The sequence below is a fragment of the Euphorbia lathyris genome, chromosome 1 (assembly GCF_963576675.1).
Source record: "Euphorbia lathyris chromosome 1, ddEupLath1.1, whole genome shotgun sequence".
Classification (NCBI taxonomy): Eukaryota; Viridiplantae; Streptophyta; class Magnoliopsida; order Malpighiales; family Euphorbiaceae; genus Euphorbia; species Euphorbia lathyris.
In genome coordinates this window covers 29636154-29646594 of record NC_088910.1, presented here as the reverse complement: position 1 = coordinate 29646594, position 10441 = coordinate 29636154, and the positions used below count along the sequence as shown (strand labels likewise).

At 33.2% G+C, this 10441-nt stretch overlaps 2 protein-coding genes across 2 annotated transcripts; both read right to left on the bottom strand.

Annotated features, from left to right (window-relative positions):
- Positions 1-4006: 4006 nt before the first annotated feature.
- Positions 4007-6151, bottom strand: LOC136226544 (pentatricopeptide repeat-containing protein At4g25270, chloroplastic). Its single transcript, XM_066015101.1, has one exon. The coding sequence runs from the start codon at positions 6008-6010 to the stop codon at positions 4433-4435; it is 1578 nt and encodes a 525-aa protein (XP_065871173.1). The 5' UTR covers positions 6011-6151; the 3' UTR covers positions 4007-4432.
- Positions 6152-6254: 103 nt separating this feature from the next.
- LOC136226554 (UMP-CMP kinase) lies at positions 6255-9798 on the bottom strand. The gene is made up of 10 exons (XM_066015113.1): positions 9783-9798; positions 9353-9582; positions 9211-9264; positions 8675-8729; positions 8161-8278; positions 7910-8066; positions 7535-7615; positions 7342-7449; positions 7054-7119; positions 6255-6695 (listed from the first exon to the last, which is right to left on the bottom strand). The coding sequence occupies exons 2-10, from the start codon at positions 9416-9418 to the stop codon at positions 6684-6686; spliced, it is 717 nt and encodes a 238-aa protein (XP_065871185.1). The 5' UTR covers positions 9419-9582; positions 9783-9798; the 3' UTR covers positions 6255-6683.
- Positions 9799-10441: the final 643 nt, after the last annotated feature.

The window sequence follows — 10441 nt, the reverse complement described above, 5'->3', positions numbered from 1 at the left end:
AACCCTTTGAAGCAATTTATAAATGGATTATGTGAATCTAGTCCGAGGAAGGACGGTGGATTCATCCTGATCTGTAATGTCCTTGGTGAGGTCATTCTTCTTATCCTTGTTGGAATTACCATCAACCCTTTTCGTAACTAGAGTCGTTAAAGTCATGATTTCACCAAATAATAAATTGAGTAATCTTTTTAATGTGATAGATCTCAAATGTTATCGGCCAAGTGATTTCCTGCAAAGCGGGGAACGTGACGACTATCTGGTATAAGCATTTTAATGCTTAAGCCAATATCACTCTCATGAGTAATAGAAAAATAATGGAGCCAGGTTTTTTTATCATACCTGAAAGATTCATTTAAACTCTACCTCTGTTTATAGGTTGTTGTGGTTCCTATTAAGATTTTGAAATGTCATTTTTCTATTGGAAGATTGCTTTGTCCCAATATGAAGCCTCCACATGTATTACATTTCTTTAATCATGTTGAGACTAGCCTTTTGTAGATATATGTCATGTGGGAGCAATGTCCCTTAGTCATCAATATTGACTTATGTCCAATCTCAAGCTCTAGACCGTTACGCATTCGGTTAGGTCCTATATTAGTTTACATCTAGATGTCTGATGTACGGATTCAGAACATTCTAGTGGCCCCTTGTCAATTATTATATAAACCTCCGTAGGTGTTCTCAGGATATCTGGAGGACTTTTGACTTACTTTCCTTCAACGTAACAGAATTCTCTGATCTTGGACTTCCTGTAGAAGTCTGAAGGGTGATATGTACATGCTATCACATTTGCATTTGAAATTGTATGTTCTACAATTCGATAAAGTTTTTTTATAGTCTATCTATTGCAACATTGTAGATATAAAAATTGTTTTGAACTATTGACAAATTTTGAATGCATGTGAAATAAATAACATCATGTTAACCTAGTTATATGTTCAAAACCGATTTTTCTAATCATTAAGGACTTAATGTAATTAAAAAAAATTATAAATTTAATATGTTGAAATGAAAGATTAGATATTTAAAGCCTGTTTGATTTACATATTCCTGTTTGCTATTTTACCAAATATCTTTTATCACGGGTTTAGAATTAAAAGGGAAAAAGTAGTTTCGAAAAGAATAGAATATTAATGAGAATTTTTGGAATAATACTATAAAAAAATATAAATAAAATTAATGAAATGCACCGACTTACTAAATATAATATCTTTGTCGTTTTTCTTTGTGGTATATTTGGATTTGGTGATTAATTAACGTTTACTTACCGACATGAGTGATACCTCCCAAAATCCAAATTAAGCATAAACGTTTTTATTATTGTTATGGACAACTTAGGTTTCTATTTTCAGTCCTTTAATTTAATCAATTAGTATTAATTAAATTCATGGAGAAAGAATGAAGGTACTACTCCGTAATTATCGGGTAAAATAGTAAATTACAAGAAGTCTCTATATGTCAACAAATAATTTTAAATTGAAGACTAGTGTCTACCAATCAGAAGTTCAAACCAACTATTAATATAATATCTTCATTATTTGGCACATCACTACAGGAATTTCAAAGCTATCAAGATTCACATGGGTTAGGTTTGGTTCATTATCAAAGTACAAAATATTATTACAATAATAAGGGATCATATTCAAATTTGCCTCGTAGTTTTTTCGAAAGGATAAAATGTTATACTTCTAACTTGAAGCAATTTTGGGTTCAGACAAATGATTATGGAACAACTTTTAGTTCTATATAACAGTACTCATAAAACGAGACTCTTGTGATATTTTGTATAGTTTTAAGATGTACCGGTCTATAAAAGCATCCCGCCGTCTGAATGCTTTTCTGCAAAACAAATGAGATGTCGACGGTCTGATATAGCCACCCTGATACCAAAATTGTTATCACTCTTAACAATATTAAAAGCAATGAAAACTAGAGTTTTGAATACACTCTGATGCCAAAATTGTTCCTATTAGATACCGTTTAGTTCGCAGAATAAAATGGAATGGAATAGAATAGAATGGTTATTCTAAAGGAATAGAATAGCAAAGAATGGAATAGAAATTCTTAGGAATTACTATTCTTATGTTTGGTTGGTGGAATAAGGTAGAATGGAATAGATAATTTTTTTATTAAAAAGACAATATTATCCTCAAATGTAATTTTTTATTTCTTTTAAAATTTTAATTTTTTACTATAAATTGTTCAAATATTTAATATATATTATTTTAAAAAATATATAAAAAATAGAAAAATGGGAAAGACGAAAGACGAAAAAAAACACGAAAAATACATTAAAAACGAAAAAACAATAAGAACATGAAAACGGAAAAATTGTAAAAACACGAAAAAAGAGAGGTAAAAAAACAAAATGGAAAAGCGCAAAAAAACATTAAAAACACAAAAACAAAAGAAAAAAATGAGATAAAAGTGGAAAAGGGTGAAAACGCGAAAACATATAAACGTGTTAACACAAAAAAAAAACACACACACGCAAAATATGAAAAAACACAAAAAATGTGCAAACCGTAAAAAACACAAAAACATGAAAAAAGTGGAAAACACGAAAATGTGAAAAAAAAATGAAAAACGTGAAAAAATCGAAAAACACGAAAACATGAAAAAGTGTTAAAAACACGAAAAATATGAAAAATGCGTTTATAACGTTTGTTTATGTTTTTTCGTGTTTTCCAAGTTTTCTTGTTTTTTCCGTTTGTTCACGTTTTCGTATTTTTCACGTTTTGTCATGTTATTGTGTTTTATTTTGCATTTTTTCGATTTTTCACGTTTTAGTTTTTCGGTTTTTCCCCCTTTTTCGCGTTTTTGTATTTTTCGTATTTTGTTACTTTTTCGTGTTATTCACGTTTTTCGTATTTTTTCATATTTTTGTGTTTTTAACGTTTTCGTGTTTTGTTTGCGTTTTTCGCATTTTCATGTTTTTCACATATTGTCACGTTTTTGTGTTTTAGCATTTTTCGTATTTTTTCGCATTTTCGTATTTTTATTTTTCACGTTTTTTAATATTTCGTGTTTTGTCACTTTTTCGCGCTATTCCTATTTTGTGTTTTTCGTGTGTTTGCTTTTTTTTTGCGTCTTCGTGTTTTTCGCATTTGTTCACGTTTTCATGTTTTTTGCGTTTTTTATTTTTTTTGCATATTCTCGTGTTTGTAACATTTTCACATTTTTCATGATTCATATTTTTCGTATTTTTACATTTTTTAACGTTTTCGTCATTTTTCCATTTTTCACGTTTTATATGATATAAATTATGGATTGACTAAAATTTATAAGATTTGGGAAAGTGGTTAGAGAGAAGATTGAGGATTTAATGAAGGATAATTTTGTAAATTACAAAAATATAATATTAGGAATAGGCTATTCCTAACCTAAATTGAAGAATAGCTATTCCATGAAATCAATGAATAGGGATTCCATGGAATAGCTATTTCATAAATAAAAAAATCAACCAAAGGTGGGAATAGCTATTCTTTAGGAATAGGCTATTCTATTCCCCCTCTATTCCGCGAACCAAACGAGCCCTTAAAGTTTTAGGGCATCGTCTTCCTAATAGAGGATTTGTCTCAATAGGAACCCTACACATATATCATCTTTCTTTGGTAATGTAGACACTAAACTCCTCTAAATACATGTTTTATAACTTTTACATACGGTCAATCATCTGAATCCTAGATATACAGTCATGGGACATTCAAATGATCATATGATGGCTACTATCTGTAACCTTGACACACGGTCTATGCGTAGACATTCATTCATCAACCTTTATATGAATCTCATTCATGCAAACTTGAGACAATCAGATAGATTTGCACCAGTCATTGTCCAGGTCAATGACATATCTCAAAGGACATCCGAAGAACCTCCTGTTAACCTCCAAGTCTACATGAATGTCTCAAGTCTACATGAATGACATTCAAAATGCCATCTCATAACTGAAGGTCATTTCACAATCTAGCACCTCTCAGCTACCTAAAGAGCTTACATAAAAGAAATGTAAATGTTTATATTTAAACTTTAACCCCAAGAAAGAACTGCATTGAGAAATAACTACAAAGGAGGATTTTCTCACCTTGGACATGTACAAATATTTCTCACCAAATCAATACTTTCAGCACGCCAGGAATATACAACTCTGGATACTGCAATCTGTTCCCCACTAAAAGCTAGTATATGTTATAACATTAAACACAAAAATTCACATGAATATCACACCAAGATGCTGCTCTGCATCCCAGCAGTCACACAACCATGATTCCACTTGAGTACCAAAGTTAACCTATGCACATAGTGACAGATCCAAGGGAAGCCACGGGAGCTCAACTCCGACTAATCGTCAAAAAACTTTATCAATTGAACACTCATAGATCACCAGAGAGCACAACTGTCAACGAATCTTGGATACGCCATTTATCAGTCACAGTCCCCTGTCAAGCATCATCTTTCTCACCCTCTCAACATCCTCCAACCTTCCTGCATCTCCATAAATTTTCATCAAAAGCTCAAAATTATGTTCATTATCTGGCTCCAATTCAAATAGATTTTCTGCTGCTATCTCTCCTACCTCTATATTCCCATGGAGGTAACAAGCATATAACAATGCTCCCCACACAGTTTGACCAGCATCAAATTCCATCTCTTCTATAATCATATCATAAGCCTCTCTGATCAATCCTGCTCTTCCATAAAGATTCACCATACAAGCATAATGCTCCATTATAGGTTTTATTTTATGCTTTTCTCTCATACACGAAAATAACCTTTTACCATCCTCCACCAAACCCACATGAGCACAAGCAGATAATGTCGACACAAATGTGATACTGTCTGGTGTAACACCATCTGTCTCCATTCTCTCAAAGTAAGCCAAAGCTTTTGAATCCTTTCTGTGTGCAGAAATTATAGAATTCCATGACACAACATCTCTCTCTGGCATTTGATCAAACACTAAACGTGCTTGATTCAACTCCCCATTACTTGAGTACATGATAATCAAAGAATTAGCGATGGATAAATCACAGAGCATTCCTCTTTGGACAATCAATCCGTGAATTTGAATTCCCAATTTCAGAGAAGTTACATTTGCAAGAATTGAAGAAATCGCCACAGAATCTAATTCGACTCCATCTTGAAGCATACCATTGAAGATGTGCAATGCCTCTGCAAGGACCTCATGACGAATATAACCAGAGAGCATTGAATTCCATGAAACTGAGTCCTTGGAAACAATTTTATCAAATATCCTACGAGCCTTAACAATGTCACCACATTTTGCATACATATCAACAAGTGCATTTAACACAAACCCGTCATTGAAGAAACCCAAACGAACTAAATCTCTGTGCACAGCTTCCCCAATTTGAATTAGACCCAATCCTCCACAAGCTTTCAACACGCGAGGAAATGTGAACTGGTCAGGTTCGATACCTTCTTCTTCCATTTGGAAATAAAGCGCGATTGCATCTTCATAAAGACCCAGTTCAGCATAACCTGAAATAAGCGAGTTCCAAGCAAATGCCGAGTCATCTCTCTTAGTCATTTCATCAAACACCTGCTGAGCTTCATCAATAAGCCCACATGACGCGTACAACCTTAGCAATTTAGATGAAATGCCAGTGTTTCTCCGTAAAAAGGAAGGGGGTATTAGCCGGTGAATCCTGATACCATGACCAATAGCATTTAAGGTATAACATGTTTCTAACAGAGAAGAGAAGATCTCGGCATCGATTTTTAAGCGTTTTTTAACGGAGGTTTCTATATCCTGAAGGATGAAATCCAAGGCTTCGAGTTTGGTCCGGGTATAGTGTTTATGGTCAATTAGGAGAGGAGTAGGAGATGATTTGGGGAAAGAAAGAATAGGCCTATTTCTGTGAAGATGGAGTTGCTTTAGTAATTTTCCTTCTTGTCTCTGTTTTCTGCCTTTTCTGCTTCTGGCAGCATAATGAAGGACCATTGAAGGAGCTTGGAAACTTGGTGGATGAAGAAGGGTCACCATTTATTTTTCGCAAGATACTAAAAAGGATAAAGAAAAAATCGAAGGGTATTTATCTAATGATATAAATGGTGAATTTCCTATTGTATATCTCAAACCTATATACACAGATTCTGAATTTCCTGGAGTTCTATGAATGTTGAAATTTGGCGTTTACATCATCTAATTGTTTCATTTATAGAATTCTTGCGAGTGCATCAAATTTTTCATTACTAAAGACTTGAAAAATAAAATCTGCCCAATCAAAGGCAACAGAAAATATCTCCTTTTCCAAATTTTGTCCAATTACTTCCTGGAAGGTTCAGAGAGCAATACTGAACTCTCTTAAACTATAAGAAATGTAAAAAACACAAACATAAGATCACGTATTGTTTTTCAACTTTTTCTGTTTCTTTATAACTACCCCAATACAAATAACAGTCGAGTGGCATTGCACATTGAGCTATATGCACCATCAAAATAATAAAGATTGAATATAAGTTTCTTCATATTGGCTTAAGAAAGACAGTTGGCACTTGGCACCATCATCGACTGTTCTCAATCGTGAATGTTTGCGCATTTTGAAAAGAATTGTCTTGTCGAACAATCTGCAGCGATACTGACCAAAATTGCTGAGCAACTCAAGACTAGATACCATGCAAACCTTACTGACTTCATCCTTTATCTAAAGGATCTTTCATTTCAATGCCTGTAGAAAAACAATAATAGCTTAGTGATTGACCTTCTGAAATGCTATTGAAGAACAGATGTCAGTAAAGAATAAATTTTTGCTGAGCAATAAATGGACTTGGGGTTGCAGTTACTGATACAGCTGCAACTTGCAAAAGATCTAAAACGGAATCAGAACATAGGTATCAATATGACTAGTTAACATTCTCATCATGGACATAGGAAGTGGTATATCATTGTCTATATGTACATCCTACTGGCATTGGAAGATCAAGGTATATCTAAATTATAAACATGGAAAAATGGATTTTCGAGAGGATTAAATGTTAGGAAATATTTATAAGCACAGAAAACAGAAAAATGATAAGACAACATACCTCACATGTAGTAAAAATAGTGCGAACTTGTTCAAAAATGTCATCCACGGATCCTACAGCATTGATCTGCAAGCATTGCTTTTTTTAGTAAAAAGTATAGCAGTTTTCTGTATGTGTTACCAATCTAGATTTGGATGGCCAATATAATACATAATACACACACCGATCCATTAATAACACAATCAGAGACATGATAGCACCATACAGACAAGTGAACAAAAATTATATACCCAAAACAAATCCATCATATTAGTTTCTTAAGACTTGTTAAATATAGGTTTTACATACCTTACGCAGCTTCCCTTTCTTGGAGTAGTAGCCAATAACAGGAAGACTTACTGCTGAAAACACTTTAAGACGTTCCTTGAATGTGTCTATGTTATCATCAACTCGACCCTGCAACATGGAACTTCAAACTTTGGATTATTTTTTGTGCTTTAGCATTAGTTGTTTACATTGGAATTTATGATTGCATAATCACCTCATTACGGTTTAGCACTCTTTTTACCATCTCTTCTTCTGGGCAATCAAAAAAAAGCACCATGTTTGGTTCTACTCCAACCTGCATTGAGAAAATATGCTTATTACCTTTACAAGCCACATGCACATACGTACAGCTTCGTAACAGTAACTAAATACTGCTTAAAATTCCTCCACCCATCCAAAATCCATTTTGTACAATTATTTTGTTTATCCATCAAATCATTTCAGTAATTGGTACCAGATGGAATTTTAACATGATTACAGAAACTGGTGTACACCAGTATCACAGAAGATTACCCTGATCCCTTTGACATGTGCATACACATCACAGTGAGAATATTTACAAACATGATATGTAGATATAGAAACTCACAATTTTTTCAAATGCTATGCGGTTTTCATCACTTCGTGGGAAACCATCAATAAGAAATTTATTACTATCACTTGACTCCAACTCTTTTTTTATCAGTTTGACTGTCACTTCTGAAGGAACAATTTTGCCCTCTTGAATTGTCTTCAAAATCATGGCACTGAAATGTTTCTATTATCAGATAACATGCATAGAACTAAAAGGCATTCTTAATTTTTAAAAAAAATTTATTACTAAAATCGATGAGGTGTTACCCATATTCACTGTCAGAAAGTAATTCTCTCCTTAGCAGATCCCCAGCACTCAGATGTGTTAATCCAAAATTCTCTGCTATCTTTAGACATTGGGTACCTTTTCCACTACCAGGGCCACCTAAGAGATAAAAGATCTTATTTTGTTGTCACAAATCAACATAAAAATAAATAAGATCTGTACACATAATTATATAACCATTGGCTTTCTTTTGGACAGTCATCACCATGAACAGATAGCTGCAGCCATTATGTTTGACAAATGAGAGTTCCCAACCATGAATACAGAATCATAAGTTCCTTAACTTGCAGATTTTTACATTAATATTTACAGAGAATATGCCAACCTATTCATCAATTGTCTTTTTCAAACTCAATAGCATGCAATAACCAACATTTTGTGGCTTTTAAAATGCATTAATGGTTCCAGTTATGGTAATACACCACTAAGGCTTTACCAGTGCAACGAAAATGAAAATTCAATAAAAAAGACAATGCTAAAATATCAAATTATTACCTAAAACAAAAGTTATAAATGGGGATTTCTCTTCAACAGAAGTGGTGTATTTGACCTGCATGCAAATGAAAAACAGAGAGAGGAGAATATTATTCCCAGCATATGAGTAAGTGGAAATAAATCTCATGAAGCTTATTTGTTCAAGTTAGTATCCAACAATTGAAACATCAGAGGACAAAAATCATGATTTAAGATTCACTCTCCACTTCATTTTACCATTTTATTTCATCAAAACTCTCACCATAATCCACCTGCCAATCACATTTCTATATTATTAGCTCAGACAATCGATACAGGGTTTGTGGACTTAGAACAACAGATATCAAATGGCAAAGAAGTTACTAGCGCTAACAAACAAGGTTTCTTTACTGGCCAAGAAATTTTGGACACGGATCACAATTTCGACAAGAAAGCCATTGCCAATTGATAAAAAGCATATAAACGTAAACAGCTTATCCGCAATCTTACGAAGAATTAACTCATGGCAGAAGGAAATCTATTAAAAAAGGCAATTAAGCAAGTTATCAATGGAATACCGGAGTGCAATTCTCAGTAGCAAGTGATTTCCAGATCTTTGCGCCATAAGTTAACTGCGATCAACATCAAAGAAAAAATAGCAGAATCAACTGATTATTATACGCTATTAGAACATCGAGTGAAAAAAACATTGAGATGAACCTGGTGAAGTGAGGTTGATTTAGAAGAGGAAATCAATGAAGAAAGTGAAACCGCCCTCTTCCACATATTCCTGCTATTTGAAGACTTACTGAAGGAACGATTTTCTGCCGGGTTTATTTCTTAGTTCAGTTTCCAAAATTCTAACTATGGCATTACGTCGAACGAGTTACGTGCGATCTTCAGGTCACGACCAAATCGTGGCTTTCAGGTGGGCACATCACATGGTTAGCCTGCTCAGGAAAACGCCATGTGGTCAGAAAATCACCAATTAATTACCATCTTTGCCCTCGATGCTAAATTAGTGCACCCACGATTTTATAAAGTTGGATTTTGGGGATTACAGAATAAATGCGAACCTTAAATTGATAATTAAATGTCCTAGTAGTTAATTTGAACAACATAAGAAATGATTGAACTATAAATTTCTTACTTTTAGTGAAGCCATTAACGCATCATTTCAACTAAATAATCAAACTAGATAAAAAGGATATTGACGAAAAGGAAAAAGGCTTAAAAAGGCACCATTATTATCTTTTGCAATTAAGAAATGTCTCATTTCAAAAGCATCTTTAATGGGTAGTGGTGTAGAGCAGGACTAAAAACTAAAATATTGGATACCAACTCATAAGTTTTAATTTCTTTTAATACTCACAAAAAGTCTTTAGTTAATAAAAATTTGTTAAATAACCAAGCTAAAAATTATAACTATACAACAAAATATCAAATGATGTTTGAAAAGAATTGAAGCTATTTGACTCGTTGTTAGGAAAAATGAATCCATTTTACAAACCATTTATATTCGACACCAAATTGTACAACTAAACAAATAACCTTGAACCAAAACATGCAAATACACAAGCAATTTGTATTTAGTTGTTACAGAATAAGCAAGTTTAGGTAATTGATGAGACACTTGCAAAGTTCATGGAGTTAATCTACTTTTATGGATAAGTTTAGGGAGTTGGTCGAAATAAACAAGTTTAAAGAACCGGTTAGACAATTACAAAATTTAGGGAGTCAATCTACTATTTTGAACAAATTCATGGAGCTGGTAATGTATTAGACCCAGAAACAAAGAGCAATGTAAAA